At 45.6% G+C, this 24,028-nt stretch overlaps 1 protein-coding gene across 1 annotated transcript in view; it reads right to left on the bottom strand.

The window, feature by feature from the left end:
- Positions 1–24,028, bottom strand: part of SHANK1 (SH3 and multiple ankyrin repeat domains 1) — a 2,604,687-nt gene that overhangs the window by 1,301,714 nt on the left and 1,278,945 nt on the right. Inside the window, exon 14 of the mRNA XM_069605116.1 lies at positions 223–298. Coding sequence (XP_069461217.1) covers positions 223–298 — 76 coding nt within the window. The remainder of the gene's footprint in view (positions 1–222; positions 299–24,028) is intronic.

The raw sequence follows: 24,028 nt of genomic DNA on the forward strand, positions 1-24,028 counted from the left end.
TTGTGATGATTTGTATTTTTATGAATGAACTCAAAACTACTATTTACTTTACACGGATTCTCCCCGAAAGTCAGTCTCTTTTGTAGATGTACCTTGAGATAACGTTCCTGCTATCTGCATTATGGTCCTAAAAGTCACAGATTCTCTTGCTCTTGAAATTAGAAGAAAGGGTCCCATGAGCAGAGGGGACAAAACAATGGAAGAAGTTGGAAGAGGTCTCACCTGGGGGCGTCAAAGCTGTCGTACGATCCCACAGTGTAGTGCCTAAACAAACGCTTGGCTTTATCACTTCGGGTCTCTACCATGGAAAACAAAAGAACAGCTCAGTTTTGTACACAGAGAAATTCATTATAACAAGCACCAGTACTAAGAACATACTTTTCTAAACTAGTGGTGTAAGAAAATGACCTAACTACTTTTCTTTTTGTTTTTTTGTAAATCTTTTTATTAAACATTTTGACATGGAGCAAACCAGTGCAGCATAGATCCGAGCAATTACATAACATAGCATAGGCAGCAATGCGTCTTTGTCATTTCCGTAACCTTCTCCAGGCAGAACAGCCTGCATACAGTTCCATGGTAAAGTCATGAAAGATTCACAATTTGAGGTTAACAGTCAACTACTTTTCTTTTTAATTAAATCAATGCATCACAGGTGAATGCTAACATTAACATTTGCTTTCCTAACATCCCCTACCGTTATGTCCTCCCTCCTCTCCCCAGATCCACCATGAGACAAGAGGTAATTTATGTTGCTAGGTCCTGCTGTGAAAGGGGCATGCTTGCTTGTCATCAGAAGCTCACCTTAGAAAAACTGTGCTCCATCCAAAGATAACCAAGTTATTTGCGAAAATGAAAGTGATCAATGTCTACGATCAGAACACCGCAATATTTTTGTTTTATCAATTTCTGCACTTTACATCTTTTTTAGATTCATGTTTCACTGTTATTAGAAACACATAATGCACAACTTGCATCCTGCGCATGTATCCTCCTACATGTTTAGGAAGGTGATTTTGCACCCTCATCTCTGAAACTGTAAACGTGCACACTGTGACTACGGGTCAATGCCTGTTAATGAATGTCAGAATTGCTGAATGCTCTAGGCAACCATGTTGTCCCTCTGCAGAAGCGCTGTTGAACTCACAGATGGCATAATCACCATGTACCATATAGAGAAACTCTGAGGAATTGCAAGAGGTATGGGGCCGCCTTCTCACAGACCTTGCTAGAAGCTGGGAAGGCTGGGAGAGGCTGGCACAGGTCCTGGGGATAGAAATACTAAAGACAAAAGGACTACAACTATCTCAGACGAAGGATGGTAGATCATGATACCAGTTGACCTCTGACACAGGATTACATCGGATCAAGCATGAATCCAGTTTAGGATTCAGGGAAACAGCACACTACACACATCCTAAGTAGAGGCTCCTTCCTGACGGTCCCTCTCTGCCCGTACAGGGAGTGGTTTGTCTCCATGCAGTACTCAGAAGATGGTTGCATGGCTATCTTCGGAAATGTGAAAGCCTCCATGAGAGGGAGACTGAATGCTCAGTAGGAATGCCAGAGCTGTTGGAAGAGACTGGGCTCCATGATGCCCTGGAGAACAGAGACTGGCACGAAAAGAGATATACTAGGTAACAAGTCATAAATGTATACAGTTCTTTGGAGATCGGGGTTAGGCCCAAAAATGCTACAGAAATGGGACCAGAGCATTTTGTAAAATGTGCCAGTTTCTGCTCACTTCACATTACCAAAGCTGGGTATCAATGTAATGATGTGCTGCTTTACGAAACTGATCTCTCAACAGAGGTCTAAGTCAGGATGAATGTTGCTTGGTAAGATTCGAAACAGGTCTCCCAAAGCAATCTGAGTTTAATAAGCTGCTGTGCTTGGTAAATAGTATCTTCCAAAAGAGATCTGAAATACAAAATTACAAACTATGCACTGCATAGTCTCTTTTTCTCTATACTTATGGGTGTCCATCCTATGGGGACGGGACCGGTACACTTTTGGCATGACACAAAATTAATTTCACTTTTAAAATGTTTTGTGTTGCTCGGGTGGCACAGATGTGAGGGCATGGGCGTGGCCAGCCCTGCCGACTCTGCCCACCAGTCCTTGGATACTCTGGGATATATTGATCCACTCAACAGCATTTCCCCACATCACCAAGCTGCAGTTGCGCAGAAACCACAAAATGGTTGCACTGGCTCCTGTGAGCGCCATGGATCAAAACTGTGTTTTGCAACAACAACCAAAATGGCTGCACCGGCCTGCCAAACACACATCGGGCAGGGTGGAACCAGGGGGCACATTGAAGGAGATTGCCAGTGGGTTCCGACATAAACAAAAGTCAGAAAGTGGAAAAAGCCAAAATCTCCATTAAAAAGAAACCCTTTTCACCTTTAAAGATTGCGGCTGTGACGCTAATTTCCTCTGTTCCTTAAAGCCACTGTGATTAATAAGCCCTACCACGGCCAATGTGTAACACTGCGCCTCAGCAAAACCAGGCATGATTCTGAATTGACAAGCCCTGTGAAACCAACTCTAAAAAAAAATCAACCAGGAACTTTACTTTCACTTACACGGGAAACACGTTAATTTTCTGTGTAAAAGTATCCAAAACTCAGCTGTTCAGAGGGAGACTCTAACTAGCTGAGCCATGCCTATGTATCTATGCTTCAGACCAACTCCAGCATTCAAGAGAACATCTATAGCTGCAAGACAGTGGGTGAATCTGCTGGAGATGAAAAGTTGAATTTAAGAAGGAAGGCCAGCTGCACCACGTGTAAAAAGAAATGGGCCTTTGCAAACTAACGAAAAACAAATGCCCGTGTGTTGGAACAGTACACTGGTGAATGAAAGCCTGCCAGTCTTTAACAATATGAAGGGGTTTGTTGCTGGTGAGACCAAATAACATGGGTTATTTTATGCAACAGGCTTGTTTTAATTATGGATCTAAGATCCGAAAATAAAGGTGAAAACCATGGTGGCTGGAGTTGCAAGTTCAAAAATGGTTTTCCGCTTGGAGGGGTGGCACCAAAAGGAGGGCTCTCTCTCAGCAGATTCTGACAACCCCCTGATAATTACGGGATTGAACAGACTTTTGTCTCTGCTGGGACCCTGACAATGAAGCTCCCAGGGAAGGAAGTCTGAAGTGTGAAGGGGCAATAAAACTTCAATCAAGGGAGAAACCCCCACCATGCTCTGGAGGAAATGACAGTTGGCAGAAATTGAAGGAAAGACAAAAAACTGACCCAGGGACAAAGGGACTGCCATTTGTTCTCAAAATTAAAGACTTCTATCACTGCAGCAAGACTTTGAAAAATTGTAAACATTTCGCAGTTTTACTGTGATTTTTTTGTGCTTTCTTTTGAGACTTGGTAGAATTCACTGACACATTGGGGACAGAAAGGGAAAAGTATTGAGGAGAAATAGAAAAGTATCAGTGTTGCAAACATATATTTTTGTACATGCATTCCCGGGGATAATTCGCATCTGTGTATAAAGTTATGGAATTTTAGGCCGAATCTCTTCTGCTCGAAATTACCAAATGTATCAGAAGGGCGAAACGAGGTCCCACAAACTGGAGGATTGGACTTATATGTGCTGCACAACATTTGTAACCTGTGTATATAATTTGTTAGGAGATTGCAACTGTATAAATCTATGTTTTTGGCAAAATCAGATTTTAAGTAAAGTAAAAGTGGGAGTTTTTGGACATTGTAAAACTCACCTCATAAATCTGACATCATTCCCTTGGAAATCCAACCAGTTGAGAGCAAGGTGGAGACTAGCACCCCTGTCCAATCCAAGTGGTTTAGATGCGTACTTAGTTAACCCTGCCCAGCCTGTACTTTGATGATATCATTATGCATTATGAATAAGGGTCACTGACAAGACTCTAGACACACACACTCTTCCTGATTTCCTGTGCTGCGTTCCTGTTCCTGTCATCTTCCAGATCCAATTATCAAGAAAGGGCACCTGGTTGATGCCTTGCTCTGCCTAGGTGGGTAATATCGTATCTAGAACAGAAATGAGCAAGGTCATGAGATACCTGACTGCTGAGCGAAGGAAGAACACACTCCTTTGTGGATTCCACCTTCACGTGGTGGACACCAAATACTGCGAATAGTTTCTGACAAATATGTAACAGGACAGTTCTGTGCACTGCAATTGGATTTTAATTCATTGGCAGTGAGTGTTTGGATACACTTGACTTGGTGCAACATAAGATATATCAGCATTTATACATTTTCACGGTGTAGTACCCAGTTGATAGGGAACAAATGTTGAATATTTGTAGCATTTTTCTATTGCTTCTACGTCCACAAAGGAGTCCTTGGGAAGGAGATTAGCAGACTTAGTGAGGTAATAGCATATTGAACAGCACGAATGCGTAAAAACAATGTAGGGTTGAACAACAACAACACACACAAAAAAACAAGTCAACACGACAGTGTTTCGGCCAAAAGGTGAGCTGAATGGAGCTCTGTTGGTGTGGCCTTCATCAGGATGAGATATTCCATAGGAGAAGTACCTTATGAGGTCTGTTGGAGTAAACAGATGAGAGTGTTTTAGGAGTGAGTACATTCGCATAGATCTAGCAGAGGTGAGTGACTAAGTACACAAAAGGAACCGGTGCTTACCGGATCGTGGGAGCGCAGTGGCTCTTATGGAAAAGATACATCGACGATGTTTTACTCATATGGCAAGGCAATCCAGAACATCTAATTGCCTTCCACCGATGGCTTAACCAGCGCAATCAACACACCAGATTCACCATACACTGGTATTTCCATGGGATCGACTTCCTATATCTCTATGTCTACAGATCCGGAGATCATCTGCACACGGAACTGTTTCGTAAACCGACTGACAGAAACACCTTGCTTCATTTTAAGAGTTACCACCCTGAGAGTCTGAAGTACAAGTTACCCTACAGACAATTCCTTCGGATCAGAAGAAACTGCACCAATTGCACAACCTTTGAAAAACATGCCACTGACCTCCAAACACGGCTATCGGACAGAGGATACCTCAAGAATGCAATCAAACATGCAAAGAAGCTGGCCTCTAACACAGACCGTACTATATGTCTCACGAAAACAACCAAAAAAGAACTAGACAGACTAGTGTGTGTTACTACCTATAGCCCGCTGAGCAACCTCATCTAAAAGACCAACAAACAGCATTGGCCCATCATCAGAAACGCTGGATCACTTCAAAAAGTCCCGCTGTTTGCATTCAAAAAGAATCGCAATATCAGAGAATCACTGGTACATACCTTCATTGAACCAGCCAAGCAAACCAATATCCTGTGGAATCTTCCACCCATACAAGGCCACTAGCAATGCGATAAATTTACTGTATGCCAATTCAGTGAAACTACTAAAGTATTCCAACACAACAACATCAAATGGACCCTGCAAGATCACACTAATTGCAACACGAAACAGGTTATCTACATCATAACATGCCCATGTAGACTCTTCCACGTGGGCAAAACTATGGGACCAGTCAAGACCAGGATCTGCGAGCACCGCTCGTGCATAAAAAACAAAGTACCTGACAAACCTCTCGCTGACCACTACGTCAAGAAGAACCACACCAACATGGACTTAAAGTGGGTAGTGAAACAGAAAGTTACCTCCACCAAAAGGGGCGGAGATGTGGACAGACCCCTTACCCGTCTTGAACAAAAATGGGCACATAAACTGAACTCTGTCAGGAAAGGTCTCAACATCACCTTCGAGTGGAAACACTTCCTATAACCCGACACATTGTATCCTTCAATATGTGCGTCCCTAGGACATTAGCTCATCCTGTGTACTAGCTTCCCGCCATGGGCACACACTAGACTGCCATCACGCTATGCGGGCGTGGCACCAGTACAACATGGACTTAATCCTGCACTAGCTCCTGAATAGCCTCTAGAATGTCCAATAAACATTTCATCATACAAGTGATTCATATACTACATCCACCTGCAGGCATCGGGTGACAGCCACTGGCAATATATCATTTTTTGAAATAGTCGTGTTTAAAAATCATGTAAGAATTTGTGTTGTGCAAAAATTGTGCCTTACTTTGGAACCATCGAGGCCGACCTGGTATAACAACATCAAGTCTGACCCTGTTATTTGCCCTCACCTCCCGCCCATCAGTGACCTCTTGCTTGGGTAGCAGGCGTCCCTAGTTCCGCCTGCCTAAGTATGCACCATGTCTGTACACATCGCGCACACGCCTCATACAGGATGTGCTTGTGCTTCAACTACTTGCTCAATGTTTGAATACCGGACTCCCTCACAGCTACAATTCGCATCTGCAAGTTCTTCGGTACACACAGGCACCCAGAAGGGCAGCCCCGCCCGCGAGCATCCCAACATGGGCGCTCGTTATTTAACCCCAGCAGTTAGCTCCCATGCTTGTACTGTGCACCTTCCTGGGTACCGCGACCGCCGGCAGCCCATGTACTGCAGCGCTCCTTCTCCCAACAGCGAGGTAAGCTTGCGCTCACGGTGCAGCACTAACTATGTGTACCCCGCCACCGGCCCACGTTATCGCTCTGCCTCTCTCATGGCTTCCTACAGCCAATCCACCATGTCAGGCACGGTGAGCAGCTCCCCCACTTAATAGAACCATATGGTCGGCGCAACACGCTCAGGCTTTAAGACCCTCTCATTATTCACCAACCGCGGTGCCAGCAATTATATTCTCAGGGATACTTGCACAGGCACTTATGAGCACATCGCCAACAGTGCAACCGAGTACACATCCATCTCTGGGATCCCCGCATAGGCACTTTTTAACCCTCCATGGCCTACATGTACCCGGCTTTTTAAAAGGCCACACAGTGGGCACATTTTTTACCTGTCATAACAGGAACGAGACCTTGCACGCAGCACCTGCCTTCACGTGCACCTAGGCTCTCGCTTGACCCAGAGGCTGAGTGCCTGAGCCTCCCATCTCTTTACGCAACCATCCATCCTCGCGGACAACTACTAGGTATTCATCATGCCAGCCTGATCCAAGAAGTTCCTCCTGGCAACAGGCCACCCACAGGTAAGCCTTCTCTACCCTACTCATGCTGCAATATACAATTCACAGCATGGACTGCCAATCACAGCCCTTGAGTCCTTCCTACTTCCACAGAAATGGCCATACTTAGGACCTTGAAATCCTTCCAGTGTACATAGACACTGAGAACTCCTGGAGCCACTGCGCTCCCAGGATCCGGTAAGCACCGGTTCCTTTTGTGTACTTAGTCACTCACCTCTGCTAGATCTATGCGAATGTACTCACTCCTAAAACACTCTCGTCTGTTTACTCCAACAGACCTCATAAGATACTTCTGTCTATGGAATATCTCGTCCTGATGAAGGCCACACCACCAGAGCTCCATTCAGCTCACCTTTTGGCTGAAACACTGTTTTTGTGTGTGTGTTCTTGTTGTTCAACCCTACATTGTTTTTACGCATTTGTGCTGTTCAATATGCTATTAGCTCACTAAGTCCGCTAGTCTCCTTCCCAAGGACTCCTTAGTGGACGTAGAAGCAATAGAAAAATGCTACAAATATTCAACATTTGTTCCCTATAAACTGGGTACTACACCGTGAAAATGTATAAATGCTGATATATCTTAAGTTGCACCAAGTCAAGTGTATCCAAACACTCACTGCCAATGAATTAAAATCCAATTGCAGTGCACAGAACTGTCCTGTTACATATTTGTCAGAAACTATTCGCAGTATTTGGTGTCCACCACATGAAGTTGGAATCAACAAAGGAGTGTGTTCTTCCTTCGCCTCAGCAGTCAGGTATCTCATGACCATGCGCATTTCTGTTCTAGATACGATCTTCCAGATCCAGACTCCAACTACAAGGCCAAGCATTGCTGATCCTACTCCAGGGCCCACTGCAAAACCCAGTCAGTGCTGATCCCATTACCAGCAAGGCCTCAAATCTAAAAAACCCACTAAATCTCCCATTAACAAGGGGAAAGCTGTGGTACCGTTGGCATCCTGATCCAGCCTGGCTTGCTGTCACTCACTGCATGCTGCTGCAATCCTGTTATCATGAACACCTGTAGTATCCAGTGACCAGAATTACCCGCCCAGTGCTTGCCAGAAGGTGACCAGAACTGCACAGCTGTTTGCCAGGTGTCCTGCCATGTAGTGACCAGACCCGGTTGACTGTCCAAAAAGTCCAAAACTGAAAAGTGGATTGTGAGTATTTCATCACCCCATAGAAATCCCTAGTATACCTTGTCTAGCATTTTCCTCATCTCACTCTTTAAGTCATCCTATCCTTATCCTGATCACTTGTCCAACTGTCAGAATTCTCTGTGCATTTTGTCATTAATCTCCAAGCATCAGCGCTACTTTTCTCTTCATTTCTGTCTTGCATAGACAATATGTCATTAGTGATATTTTGATTAAATAAAGTAATTTACCTTAAAGAAAAGGGGTACACTTCGTGCCATTTCCGAGTGTCATTTTACCACATTGCAAGGGGTTTAAAATCTGTTTTCTCTCTAATTTGGGGAGGGAAGTTCTGATTTAGATTGTGTTTTCAGTTTCTTATTCCTGAGTGCCTGCTGCTTCTTTGTATCCACTTAGAATTGATTATTGGTGGGTTGAGGGAACATTGCAGGGGGAAATCTTAACTTGGGTACTGTCTGTCCAAAATCAAAAAGTGTTCCCATTGTGCTGTGCTGTGTATATGCTCCACTAAAAAGTCAAACCCAGTGCATTGCTCACATTCTCATTGTAACTATCACCCCATTGGTGATTGCTGCCCCATATTAAAAAGTGTGTAATTTTATTGAATTTTAAATAAATAAATACTACATTTGACCAACCAGCCTGGTTCATGGTCCATTGAGGCCCGGGGTATTTGAAAAGGGTGTGTGATATGAGTGGTGTATCATCCCAAAATGTAATCCACATAAATAAGGAGAAAAGCACCTCAGTTAGGGGCTACATACTAGGCCAAGACCAAGGTGTGCATATCGCTTGATTGAAATCCTTATCAAACCTGGGGGCTCGTAAAACGGGATTTGGGTTTTGGTTGCCGCCCGTGACAGTCTAACACAGCAGACTAACCTGCAAGGTAGTAATACTTTGTGTGGTTGGAATACTGGGTTACACTGTACAAGCACCTCCCAAAACAAATACTCTAAGTACCAGGCCTGTGCCTAAAATTAAAGCTAAATCAACCCCAAAATAGACAGAAAAAGCAATAGAATACAAGTTACTCGTACAAAAATAAATAAATTAATAAAGAAAGGACATGCCCAAAATGACCTTAGTAGAAATCAATATGGCTAGGGAGCACCTTCTGCACAAGTTATTTGTCAGAGGTGAGTGACCAGAACAGGATGAAAAAGTCTGGCTACAAGAAATAACACAACAGGTCACCGCCATGAACCTGGATAAATGGCAGGACGGTGGCCTATTAAACCGAGCTCTGAGCAAGCTATATATGACCTAAAACAGTAAAGAGGAGCAAATCAAAATTGCCAGAATCACGGCCTACCTGTAGCTCCACATGGGAGTGATGTGGGAAAAGCAGGAGGAAAATGAACCTCTAGCGCAGAATTAATCTGAACTATTAAATAAAATCCAGATTGATTTAAATTTAGCAGAACAAGCATTACAAAAGAGCCAAGAGTTGGAGGTAGAATCTGCAAACTACATCATAAAATTAAAAGAAGATTTGGCTCGCCAACAGCAAAACAATGCAGATCAAGAGGGCCAATTAGACGCAGTAAGACTAGAGTGTCAAGAAAAGGTTGACTCAGAAACTGACCCAACAATTAACATATAACAGGGCCTGCGCAGAGCAGATAGTTACTCTACAAAATAAGATAGATAAATTGAAAGAGGAAAATAATAAGTTAATCTTGAGAGACCTCCACTCTCAAACAGAATTTGAGGAACAGCGCCAGAAATTCAATATCATCAGGCAACAAAGGGATGACCTGGCTGAACAGAGAGGCACCCTAAATAAGGAGAAAGATGCCCTATGCCAGGAATTCAGCAAATTAAAAGTAGAGTTACAGGGGAGTGAGTTAGCCCTCCAGAAACTCAATGAGCTAAAAACACAGTATGCAAATCTCCTGGAGCACGCCAGACGGGTAGAAGGTGCTCTGGAAGAGAACACTGAGATGAAAGATGATAAAACTCAGGAGGTGAGTCTCCTGCAGCAGAAATTGTCTCATTATTCCCAGACCATACAGGAAGTGAAGATAGTCAATGAGGCTCTCTGTGAAAAGAATGATGGGCTCAAGAAACAAATGGCAGTGCAAGAGCGGGCCATAGAGGCCAGTAAAGCAGAACAAAAAGCTCAGATCTTTGCTTCTTATTTAGAAGCAGAGGCTGAAAAGGAGAAACTAGCAAGGTTGTAGAAAGAGGGTGCTAGATTTGATCTTAACTGGAGGGACTCCGAACAGGTAGGGAGGGACAGGGTATCCCCTGATCATAGTATGAGGACCTCCATGCTAAGGGACTCCAACCCATTTAATACTGTGAACACTGCCAGCTTCATGTCTACCGGTTCACATAAGCCAGAAACCATGAGGCCGGCAGAATTCAATAAACTAAGCATGATGGAAATAACAGATCAGCGCCCCCCAGAAATTGATGGACGGGCGTCCCTGTATAGATACCCAAACATTAAGGCGGATATCTCTGACAAGGAAGTCTCCTATGAGGGGAGGGTCAGGGAATTAGATCCACAGAAATATTACTTTCTGAGGGACCAATGGGTTCAATTTGATAAAAAAAACCCAATGAAATGAGACCCAAAAGATTATCCTGAAGACCTCTACCCAATTAGGGCAGTGGCGGGAATATTCTGCAAATCCTGGGAGTAAGGAGGAGTCAGAAGACTACTCTCCTGTGCCCCACTGGAGTGAATAAACTAGGCCCCACCATTCTGCGAGCCCCTCTCAAGCTCACAGGATCCGGGAGAGCCTAGATGATCAGGAGGGGACCTCAACTAGTAGCACCTCTGAGTCTGAGGGCGAGTGGACTCGGGTGACTAAGCCAAAGAAGGCAAACAAACTCAAGTGAGTTGTGACCAAAGACCCCATTAGGCAGATTAAGGCCCTTAGGAGTGTCATAACCCCCTACCATAAAAATGCAAAATATTCTGTTTGGGAACACCTGGAGCTCTCTAGAGTATGTAAAATGGACATTCTCCCCCTGAGTACTCCAGTTTCTTTGCTGGACTGGAGGACCAGAACCATTCAAGATGGCCCACCTACAGGGCAGCCATCTTGAAACACTTTTCCACCCACAGAAACCCCCAGGAGGCTCGCAAAGCGGCCTACAATCTGCAGTGCGTGGAAGATCAGGCCCCAAGAGAGTTTGTGCAGGAGCTCAAACGTGCCTTTGCCCAAACCACTACGAGGGTGCGCACGGATAGCAGGGAGTTTGTAACCACGTTCTTTCATTCACTCCCCAAGTATATTATGACCCAGCTGGTGAGGGACTTCCATGAGAAAAGAACTCTGGATTGGGTCATAGAGCAGGCGACCCACATTTATGAGGTCCAAAATCCTGCAGAAAATAAAAATCTGAACAAAAAACCCAAACCAGCCAACACCACTGGTGCTGCTAAGGTGGCGGAGGTGAAGGTTGCACCCATTTTAGCCCAAGAGATGGGGGAGCCTAAAAATACACCTGCCCAAAGTCAGCAAAATCAAAGACCCAGAAGGTCTTCTGGCCAGTCACAAACAGAAACATACAGAAACTTCCCTCCTAACTTCCCTCAGGAGGGCAGGAATTCCCATGATGCTGAGTTAAGCTTCTTTCCTCAATACCCACAAAACCCCAACCTGCAGGACAACCCTCCTTTCATTCCCCGCTTTCAGGAACCCAGACAACCCAAACCGGGAGAGGTGAGGCCAAGGGTGGAGGGTTACCACAATTCACCATATCCAGGGTACTACGGGAGAAGGGATAATTACCCTTCCCGTGATCCACCTAGGGTTGACCAGAGACCCTCGTACCAGCCGGAACGGGTGTCCAAATTGGAGCGCGAGGTCCAGAAGCTATCCCAGGATCTGGGTCGCATGCTGAGGCCTGAACAGAACCCTCAGATAAACATGACAGCTCAGAACCCCACAAACCAAGGATCCGGCACCCCAGAACAATGACGGGCGAGAACCCTGGTAACTCACCGGTTCGAGAGGAGGAGGCGCGGGGTGAAAGGGGGTGTAAAGCCCTGAAGGAAGCTTCCTTCCTCACTTGTGAAAAGCCCCTGGACACCCAGGAACTAGAACCAAAATCTCCTGCCCCTGAAAACCTGCCACACAAGGGACAAAGGGTGGGTAGGAGAAATAAAGAACTCAAAAAACCCAGTCAGAAAAGGAGGAGCCCGAAACTCTTTGAATCTCCGAGTGCAAATTTTTCTTTCAGATTCCCAAACTCCAAAACAGAATTATACACAAATTACACCGGTGACAGAGTCCAAAATAAGGAAACTGAATGCCCAGCTAGACCAAAATGCACATTAACTTTGCCTCCTTGAGGAGAAGGAGGGTAGATTTTATGCCCCGGTCCAAGTGCAGGGGAAATGTACATTTTCGGCACTAGTGGACCCTGGATCCCAAGCCACTCTGTGTCAAAAAGGACCTTTGATCACATACATTCAGGAAGGGGGGAGAGATACCAGATCCCTCTCACCCTTCTTCCTGGACAACTCCAGAACTTTGATGGGAATTAAATTCCTGTCGAGGGGACTGCGGATTTGAAAAAAAGAATTGGGCAACATAATGTCAAACACCCTGTCATAGTCGTGACTCCAGAGGGAACACCCTGTCTACTAGGGAATGACATCCTGCAAAGGTTGTCCACCTTAATAGACTGTGTGAACAAGGTCCTCTGGACTCAGACTAAGAGGCCAATAAAATTAAAACAGAGTGTCAACCATGTTAGTTGAAATGGCACATGCCACATGGTTGACCAAAAACCTGATCATATTGAGTTCGATTTTCAGAACAATCAAATACCGGACGTGACAGTAATTGCTATAGGACAACAAACCGGTGATGGGAACTCCTCTCCATTCCTGAAAATCAACCTTCCTTCCAGTTTCAAGTGGCATTCCACACTGGAAGGAAATACTTTGAAATTCTATACTGGTTTACAATCTGGAAATCTCAATTCCATAGTCAAAAGTGATGAGAAACCAGCTCAAAATTTGGCTGACATTCAGAAAATTAGAGAACAGTTATTCAGCCCTCTTCAGTTAAATGAGGGGAAGGAATCTGTTCTCTCCCGAGTGTGTGTGAACAACGGTAAGAGCTTCATCAGCGAAGCCATGTTCCGACAGTTCCCAAAGGATCCAGCCATTCCCATATTTAAATTGATCGATAAGTGGGAAATGGGTCTGGAAACTCCCAATTCCAAACATCTCCTGCCTAGCAGGTGTATGTATGCTCAAAATCTCTACCGGAAACAAAATCAAAGTACATAATTGTTGGGTCATGCGAGATGTCCCAGCTGCATTCTATTCCAGGTGTGTGGAGAGGAATCTCTCCACACAGCTGGAGGAGGCCACTGAGATAGCAAAACCGGAAGTCTTTCCAGGCTTCAGGCAAATGGTTAAAGAGCGAGTCAACCTAGCTGATGCCTGTGAGACTACAGAGCAAAAGCAAAAGTTGAAACAAGTTTTCTTAGATTTTCAAGATCTCTTTGCGGTGGACTCGTATGACTTTGGTCGCACCAAAATCCATACAACAACAATTCCCACAGACCCTGGAAGGACTCCAGTGTTTGTGAAGCAATACCGCTTGCCTCTCGCATTCATGGAGTCACTGACAGAAATAATTAAAAACCTTGAGTCCCGTGGGATACTTCGTCCAGTCCACAGCACCTTTAATAATCCGGTGCTTGGGATTTTAAAACCAAACGGCCAGTCGAGACTCTGTGCCGACCTTAGGGAGCTAAATAAACGGGTCCACCTGTCCCGATGGCCTTTCCCCTACCTTGACCAAGGGCTGGCCCAGATCCAGGGGTCAAAGGTATACACTGCCATTGACCTGACCAATGGGTACTGGCCCGTACCTGTCAGTAGGGAGGACCAATACAAGCTGGCCTTTACATTCGGGGAGCAGCAGTACATCTGGACCCGGACCCAAATGCATCAACTCCAGCAACTAATTCAACATCTTCCTATATAAGGCCATGCCCATCTTGAGTGAAAGGGATAACATGGCCTATGTGGATGATGTCCTGATAAAAACCTCAACTGTAGAGGAACACATAGCGGAAATCCGTTATGTTCTGACACAGTTGAGGGTTGCCGGAGCAAAACTCTCCTTCCAAAAGGCACAGTGGTGCCGGACCCGTGTCAACTTCTTGGAGCATGAGATAACTCCTGAGGGTCTCTGTCCCGAGGAGAAGAAAGTGGTAGCACTCCTAAAACTTAAAGACTCCACAACTCTGCGTGTGTCACAAGTTTCTCTTTTTTTCACCTTTTTTCCTTGCTTGTGGACTTCGTGGATGCAAGTTCCTTCTTTATCGCTGTTCGAGACTTGTACAGCTTGAAGTGCGGCTCTTCGGGTTCCAGCGTGGGTAGCCGGCCGCCTAAGCCAGACGGCGTTCAGTATCCAGGAAGTTAGTCACGGATCCAGGAAGGAGGAGCACAAGTTTACGCTCGGAGGTGTAGGTACACAGCACCGAAGGTAAGACGGAATTCGGGAAGAGGGAAATGACTTACGGGAATGTAGGAATTTGAAAGAGGGTTCCAGGAAGGAGAAAAGAAAGGTAGAAACTGTAGATTGCATGGATAACGGACTCAAACACACGTCTAGTAACTCCAAGAAGAAGCCTTGAGACGCGCAGAGCCGTGGGGCGTGCCTGTTTTCTAGAAGGCAGGGTGTTGCGCGTTAAGGCTAGAGCACAGCGTTTCTGGCCCGTCGGTCATCTTGGAAGAAACACTGAGCTTACGCCGCGGTGCATCATGGACCACGAAGTCCAAAAGGGTCGAATTCGGTGGTTCATGACAGCGTGAGCTAAGAAGCCTCCTTGGACTGACTAATTACAGTAGGAAGTTCATTGAGAATTACGCAGAGATAAGAAGACCCCTTATCCATCTGTTGAAGGGGGGGTCAAGTGGGAGTGGGGTTCAGAACAAGCCGGGACACTAAAACAACTCAAACAAAGCCTCTGTCATGATCACTGCTTCCAAGGAGCCAGGACCAGCCCAACGTCCTTGGAAGCAGGCCCCTAACCCTAATCCTAGGCACCAGCCGGTCCCCACTGGGACCTTTTGGACCTTGTCCTGGCGCCGGTGGCACCAGGCTCATCAAAACCATCGGTCCCGGCACTGGAAGCGCCGGGCTCATAATATGTGTGAAGATGCTTGGGTGGACTTACCTGCAGCAGACCATGCTGCTTACTTACCAGCCACTTAGAAGTCCTCTGTGAACAGGAACTACTTTCTTACCTGGGCGGGGCAAGCTCTACTCCCTGGATACAGCACTGGAACTCTTCTGGAACTGGAACTCTTTTCTTACCTAGGCGGGGCCGTGGAGGAAGATGCCTCATCACTCCAAGGCTATTTAAACCACACCCGATAGATGAAACGTGCTTCGCGTTATTCTGCAGCAGAACGCTCACCGAGTCTGTTCCAGCCTTTCTTCTTTCGATCCTGAACCTGCAAGAATTATACTTACCATTCCTGTATCCAGTCAACAGCAGCACCTGCAAAGACAAGAAACAACAGGTTAGCAAGGCAACCTTTACTCGCAGTGCTTACTCACCTGATCCATCGGCTGCGGCCATTTCTTCACGCTGCACCTCCGCCTGTGAAGACAAAAGCATTGTTATTACTTACCGGCACTCCGCGAATTCCGGATTTCTTCACGCTGCATCGCCACCTGTGAAGACAAAAGCATTGTTATTACTTACGGGCATTCCGCGAACTCCGGCGCTGCAACCCAACTTCTGAAAGACAAAAGAAGAGACATTAGAAAGGTAGTTACTTACGCCCATCGCGCTCATCGCCATAGAACGCCTGCAAATACTCCGGCGTCTCTTCAGCACGAATAAAGCTGCAAGGGAAAAAGACAGTTAGAGCGCTTGCATTTACTTGCGCATTTCCAGGTGCTCACTCCATCTTCCATCTCAAGAGTCCTGCAAGACAAAAGGGAAAAGCATTATAGAGAGTCCTGTTCAATATTAACGTGCCACGCACCTAAAGACTATAAAGACTAAAAAGGTGTCTGGAAACTCACCGCTCGTGCAGTTAACGACGGTAACGATCCTCTGAGTTCAAGAGGCGTATGTTTCACCAGTGAAGGAACTGGCAACGGCACCCTGCACCAGACGCAGATGGAGAGTCCAGCATTCACCTATCCAAGGTGAGCACGTTGACCTGGGGGCTCTACGGAGAAGCTAGGAAGAGAGAGAGAGAGAGGGACATTCAACAACCCAGACCATTAACCCCCATATTCTTTCACCTGCAGAAACCTCACCCTACGAGTTCGACACACAGTGCGAAGAGGTTCGACCCCAGAAGCCAATCGAGTCCTGCACATCACTTTTCGAGTCACAGACACCTTCCTGCCAAGACCAGCGCCTCCGTGGGAATCAGGTGAGCGTTACAGCCTCTCACAACCGCCTTGTCTAGCTTACCCTGTCAAAAACAAGGAGTTCTTCTTGGAGACAGGGTTCTCGAATACATGCTTGACAGCAGTATTATATCAAAAGCATGACAAAGTCAATAAAGTCATCTCCTATGAAAGCAAGATTTTATCCTCTGTGGAGGAGAAATTCAACAATTGTGAGAAGGCACTCTTGGCAATGTTGTGGGCATGTAAAAATTACCACCCGTTCATCCACGGGCAAAACATCATAGTGGAGACTACCCACTAGCCTTTGCAATATCTCCAAAGTGACAGCATCCGGGCCGGAAATGTGAGTAATTTCAGAATTACTTCCTGGATTCTGGCAATGCAAGGCTTTCCTGTGGAGGTCAGATATGGCCACAACATGAAGAGTCCCCTCACACAAGGTCTGGCTGACTTGTATGATTGTGCCAGAGAAAACTATCTCGATGACGAAAGTCTTAAAATCCAGGACAACATGGAGGCGCGCGAGGGAATGCCCACAGTTTATGTGGACAGGTGCTCCTACCATGTTGACAACAACGGGAAAAGGAACTGGTGGCCGGCGTAGGGAATGCCTGGGTGAATGATGCCCTGCAACCCTCTCCTGGATACAAAATCGGTCCACACAGTAGTCAGGTGGCAAAGTTGATGGCAGTTCATCAAGCCATCCTCACTGCCATCCAGCACTAATTCCACAAACTGGTCATAATCACTGATTCAGATTATGTCCGGAACGGGTTCGTGGAGCACCTGGTTAATTGGAAAACCAGAGGCACACTATTTGCTAATAATAAACCGCATAAACATGGCAAGCTCATCCAAAATATTGATGATCTGGTCACCTCTAGCAGGATGACCATCTATTAGAAGAAGATCAAGGGTCATTCCAGAATAGAGGGGCCAGACAAAACTGGAAACGACCTAGCTGATCAGCTGACCAAAACTGGAGCCATCCAGGGGAGCTCCTCGAGATCGAGTCCCTGGTGGGGGAAATCCAGGTCACTGCTATCACTAGGTCCCAGACAAATGCGCACAATGAACTCTCAACTGCCCAATGAAAGAGACCCCAGATGCTGATTTAATCACGGCACAAAAAGGGGATCCGATTATTGGTAAGTTTTATCAACACACTGAGGACCCTGAGAACTTTCCCCTGACGGATACCGATCACATTGGGAAAGAGGACCTCAGGGTGTTGATGAAATGTTAAAAAAAATTCTGAATCCAAGACGGTTTGTTGGTAAAGAGATCCATATCTGGCTGTGACCAGTGGGTGGTCCCTACCTCACTCCGAATCCTGATGCTAAGTAACGCCCTTGATGCTGCTACAGCCAGTCATCGGGGGTTTCACACTACTTTTGAAATCTTGCGAGAGGTTGCATACTGGCCACACATGGGGCAGGACCTCGACCAATACTTGAAGGGGTATCTTGTGTGTGCACAATTTCAGCCAACTTCGCTCACACCGAGCTCCCCTTCAGAAGAGGGGGATGACACTGCCTTTGTCAGATTTACAAGTAGATTTCTTCGGGCCAGTGATTCACTCCTCTAGGGGGAACAAGTACATGTTAACCGTAACAAGCTTGTTTACCAAATGGGCGGAATGCTTCCCGGCCCCAAATTGCAAGGCAGAAACAGCAGCTGCCCTGATGATCAATCACATCTTCTCGCGTTTTGGCCTACACCAAAAGATTGAGTCAGACCGAGGTAGTCACTTCACCAGCGAAGTGATGACAAAGATGTGGGAGCTACTTGGGGTAAAAAGGAAACTTCACATTGCATACCGACGGTCTTCTAGTGGTGGAGTTAAGAGGTACAATAAAATCATTGTGAGCATTCTAAAAAAGTTTGTGGCAGATTCTGGCCCAAGTTGGGACATCTGATTACCGCTTGTCCTGATGGCCATCAAATCTACACCTTCTTCTGCAACTAAGATGTCTCCATTTGAGTTGATGACTGGGCGAAGGATGGTGCTACCGCAGCATCTGCTCTATAGAACACAGGAGCAGACACTGATCAACGCCTCCACAACTCATGAGTATGTTGAGAATCTAAGAAAACACCTTCAACATGCTTTTTCGTACGCTCAGAAGAATCTAAAATATCTGCAGAGGGGATAAAGACTCAATATAATCTAAAAACAACCAAAAAGGAATACCAAGTTGGAGAAAGGGTCTACTTGTACAATTTCCTTAGGAACCAGACCAAAGAGCACACATTTTTGCCTAGCTGACGAGGACCTTTTGAAATTGTAGACAAAAGTTCCCCTCTCGCCAACAGAATCCACATCCCCAAGGGCGAATTGACAGAAGAGAAATGGGTCCATATTAATCAGCTAAAGAGTTGTCACCCTAGGCACGCGTTGCAACAAATTGAGGAGCCCAAAGAGAATCAAACAGAGGAGACATTGGAAGCATGAGAATGAGGAAAAGAAGAACCAGAAGGGAACCGATAGGATTTATAAATCTGATTATGTAACAGGGAGTATTTTCTTCATTATCAACTGTGATCATTGAATGCCTGCGTATGCCAGTGCTGTCAACCCGATTGGAAGGCAGTTAGTGGGAAATTGTTGTAACCGGTTTGTGTTCTCTTTCATAGATTTGTACTGGTTGCACCTATCTAAAGACCAAGGAGGACCTCCCGGCAACCCGGAAGGGAGAAACCAAAGGAGATCCGGGAGTGTCGCTCCACACCATGAAAAGAAGATCCAAGACAAAGCTGGGGGTGCCATTCCACGTTCCGACCAGAGACAATGAGAGGACACACCATTCTCTGATGAAAGAATGACTCATACCTGCCTGATCCTGTTCCCCACTTGCCCGATTCTCCCTCGGCTTGAAATCCCAGAAGAGTTGGGGGTGGGGGTATGAGTGGCATATATTGACCCACTCAACAGCATTTCCCCACTTCACCAAGCTTCAGTTGCGCAGAAACCACAAAATGGTTTCGCTGGCTCCTTTGAGCGCCATGGATCAAAACTGCATTTTGCAACAACAAAAATGGCTGCACCGGCCTGCCAAGCACACATCCGGCAGGATGGAACCAGGGGGCACTTTGAAGCAGATTGCCAGTGGGTTCCGGCATAAACAAAAGGCTGAAAGTGGAAAAATCAGCGTTGCTGCAAAAGCCAAAATCTCCATTGAAAAGAAACCCCTTTTCACCTTTAAAAACTGCCTTTGCAAACTAACGAAAAACAAATGCCCGTGTGTTGGAACAGTACACTGGTGAATGAAAGCCTGTCAGTCTTTAGCAATATGAAGGGGTTTGTTGCTGGTGAGCCTATATAACATGGGTTAATTTATGCAACAGGCTTGTTTTAATTCTGGATCTGAGATCCGAAAATAAAGGTTAAAACCATGGTGGCTGGAGTTGCAAGTTGAAAAACAGGTTTTCTGCTTGGAAGGGTGGCACCAAAAGGAGGGCTCTCTCATCTCAGCAGATACTGACAACCCCCTGATAATTACGGGGTTGAACAGACTTTTGTCTCTGCTGGGACCCTGACAATGAAGCTCCCAGGAAAGGAAGTCTGAATTGTGAAGCGGCAATAAAACTTCAATCGAGGGAAAAATCCCCACCATGCTCTGAAGGAAATGACAGTTGGCAGCAGTTGAAGGAAAGAAAAAAAAACTGACCCAGGGACAAAGGGGTTGCCATTTGTTCTCAAATACTATTTCAGGAATACACTTTAAAAACTTATATCGCTGCAGCAAGACTTTGAAAAATTGTAAAAATTTCGCAGTTTTAACGTGATTTTTTTGTGCTTTCTTTTGAGACATGGTAGAATTCACTGACACATTGGGGACAGAAAGGGCAAAGTATTGAGGAGAAATAGAAAAGTATCAGTGTTGCAAACATACATTTTTGTACATACATCCCCAGGGATAATTCGCATCTATGTATAAAGTTATGGAATTTTAGGCCAAATCTTTGATGCTCAAAATAACCAAAATGTCATTCCCTTGGAAATCCAATCAGTTATGAGCAAGTCAGAGACTAGCACCCCTGTCCAATCGCAGTAGTTTAGAGGCGTGCTTAGTTAACCCTGCCCAGCCTATTCTTTGATGATGTCATTATGCATTATAAATAAGGGTACCTGACGAGACTATAGACACACACACTCTTCCTGATTTCCTGCGCTGCGTTCCTGTTCCCGTCATCTTCCAGATCCAGACTCCAACTACAAGGCCAAGCATTGCTAATCCTACTCCAGGGCCCACTGCAAAACCCAGGAAGTGCTGATCCCATTCCCAGCACGGCCTTAAATCTGAAAAAAACCACTAAATCTCCCATTAACTGTTACGCTCACCTGATCTCTGCGAGGATGTTAGGGCATGGTTGGAGCCCTCCCTGGACTTGGCTCCCCTGAATCGGGTCTCTCCCCCAGCTGCTGCAATGTTGACTGCTCCTGTTGATGGTACTGCCTCTGATTTCTTGTAAGGGTGAGCTCTCTGTCCTGCTTCTCATTAGCAGGGGCACTGTGGATGGACCTAGTTGCTTCACTGGTCTGTGGATGTGGTGGCCTACACCGGCTGCAACCGACCACTTTTCTCTCCCCTATAGGTGTGAAGATGACTGCAAGGAGTCGCAGTGTTAAGTGCGAGCCCCAATGAAGCCCAAGAGAATGGCGAAGCTCCCAAGTAGGTGGTAAATTGGCTTTCAGGGTAGAACGCAAGACTCAGCTGTTGCGCGGCCAAGCGTAAATTATTTATGCAGTTTCTAACCTTGTGTGTTCTTTTCTCTTGCAGGGATGACCTTGTGACGTCAATCGGGAAGCGGCTGTCCAAAGAACTGTCCACAGTTGCTGGATGGAAGACTCTGTGAAGAGGATGGATGGAAGAAGCTCCCGCATAGCTGGATGTCTGGAACAGGTAAGGATGCGCTCCAACTCCGATGACTAACGAACCAGGTAAGATGTGATGCACTGCAGGCGATGGTGTAGCTGGAGACAGGTCTTGTGCTTTCAGCAATGGTGCAGCCGGACCCAGTTAAGATGCGCGTTCAGCAATGGTGCAGCTGGAGCCAGGTAATGCGATGGTGTAGCCAGACCCAGGTAAGATGCGCTTTCAGCGATGATGTAGCTGGAGCCAGGTAAGATGCACTTTTAGCGATGGTGTAGCTGGAGCCGGGTAAGACACGCTTCTAGGTGAAGAGCTGGAAAACAGGTAAGGACTCTGCAGACGGGGGTAAGCGTTACTCTGCAGAAAGCAGACTAACGCGAAGCGCCAGGATGCGGGCAGGTTGGCCTTAAATAGGCTGGCCCCGGCCCCTCCCTTTATCCCCGCCTTGTGGCTCCACCTTGCCACTCCCAGAGGTTCTTGCACGTGCTCCCCAATGTTCTCCTAAGGCCACGCCAGGCCTGGATGCATGTGCCTTAGGAATAAAGTGTGCCAAGTACACTTTTGCATGAGCCTGGTGCCAGAGGCGCCAGGACTGAGTCCATTTGGACCCTGTAGGTGGTAGAAACATGGGCCCTTGTTGTCCAGTGGCCATGACATCAACAAGGGGAAAGCTGTGGTACCTTTGGCATCCTGATCCAGCCTGGCTTGCTGCCACTCACTGCATGCTGCTGCAATCCTGTTATCCTGAGATCTGTAGTATCCAGTGACCAAAATTGCCCGTCCAGTCCTTGCCAGCCGGTGACCAGAACCACACAGCTGTTTGCCAGGTGCCCAACCGTGTAGTGACCAGACCCGGTTGACTGCCCAAAAAGCCCAAAACTAAAAAACTGATTGTGAGTATTTCATCACCTCATAGAAATCCCTAGTATACCTTGTCTTGCATTGTCCTCATCCCACTCTATAAGTCATCCTATCCTTATCCTGATCACTTGTCCAACTGTCAGAATTCTCTGTGCATTTTTCATTCATCTCCAAGCATCAGCGCTACTTTTCTCTTCATTTCTGTCTTGAATAGACCATATGTCATTAGCGATATTTTGATTAAATAAAGTAATTTTCCTTAAAGAAAAGAGGTACACTGCATGTAGGGTTACATCTGCAGCGTAACTTAGAGAATTCACGGGTGGCATTCCTCTTTTCTTAGTCATTAAATCTAGTTTAAAGTAAAACTGTTGTTTTCCCAAACTGATTTCCGTTCCAATTTCACCCTTCATTTTACTCAAAGCGCACATCCTTCTATATTGCATAACTATTTCAATTTACCAGCTACAGACTTACTTTCAATTCCATTTGGTACCTGTGATATATATCTATCCCCAACATAAAAACCGAACTCAATATCAGTGTATTTCACCGGTTTTTATTAAAAACCGTTTGGGTAATTTTAGGCGGGAATTGCAAAAGTGTACATTTTTAACGTGTTATTTGACTGCAATCTGTTTTAAACCTTCCACTCATTTCTGAACTGTATGCTTTTGGTAATTCATTATTTGTGATGGTTAGTATTGTTGCATTGTCGCTTTAGTAAGGAATCGTATTTACTTCAAGGTTTTTAACACACATTCATTATTGATTTATCCATTTCCGAGTGTCATTTCACCACAATGCAAGGGTTTTAAAATCCGTTTTCTCTCTTATTTGGGGAGGGAAGGTCAGATTTAGATTCCATTTTCAGTTTCCTATTGCTGAGTACCTGCTTCTTCTTTGTATCCACTCAGAATTGATTATTGGTGGGTTGAGAGAACATTGCAGGGGGAAATCTTAACTTGGGTGCTATCTGTCCAAAATCAAAAAGTGCTCCCATTGTGCTGTGCTGTGTTTATGCTCCACTAAAAAGTCAAACCCAGTGCATTGCTCACATTCTCATTGTAACTATCACCCCATTGGTGATTGCTGACCCATATTAAAAAGTGTGTAATTTTATTGAATTTTAAATAAATAAATACTACATTTGACCAACCAGCCTGGTTCATGGTCCATTGTGACCCGGGGTATTTGAAAAGGGTGTGTGATACAAGTGGTGTATCATCCCAAAATGTAATCCACATAAATAAGGAGAAAAGCACCTCAGTTAGGCGATACATACTAGGCCGAGACCAAGGTGTGCGTGTCGCCTGTTTGAAATCTTTAACAATACGCAAGATGGTAAACCTGATTAACTAATTCTTAAAGTGGGATGACGGGCGGGGCGTATGGATTAAAGGGTACAATGGTGTAAGAGTACAGAAGTCCCTTTGTTGAGTAACTTTTTCTTACTCTTATGTCCTGTCGCCTTTCCGACATACATATGGGAGATTACAAAGCATTAATCTGTCTCGGTGGCTGGAAAATTATTCCAAGGAAAAAGCTTCTGCAGGATTGCCTGACCAAATCTAGCATCCGATCCGGCTGCAGTATACAGACAGTAATGTTTGCAGTACACAGGGGAGATAGACAAAGTTGATGCTTTACTAATGACTTCCCATGGAATGTTTCTTTTGAATGTCACTGCTGT

The sequence above is a fragment of the Ambystoma mexicanum genome, chromosome 1p, assembly GCF_040938575.1.
Source record: "Ambystoma mexicanum isolate Mex_15411 chromosome 1p, UKY_AmexF1_1, whole genome shotgun sequence".
NCBI lineage: Eukaryota > Metazoa > Chordata > Amphibia > Caudata > Ambystomatidae > Ambystoma > Ambystoma mexicanum.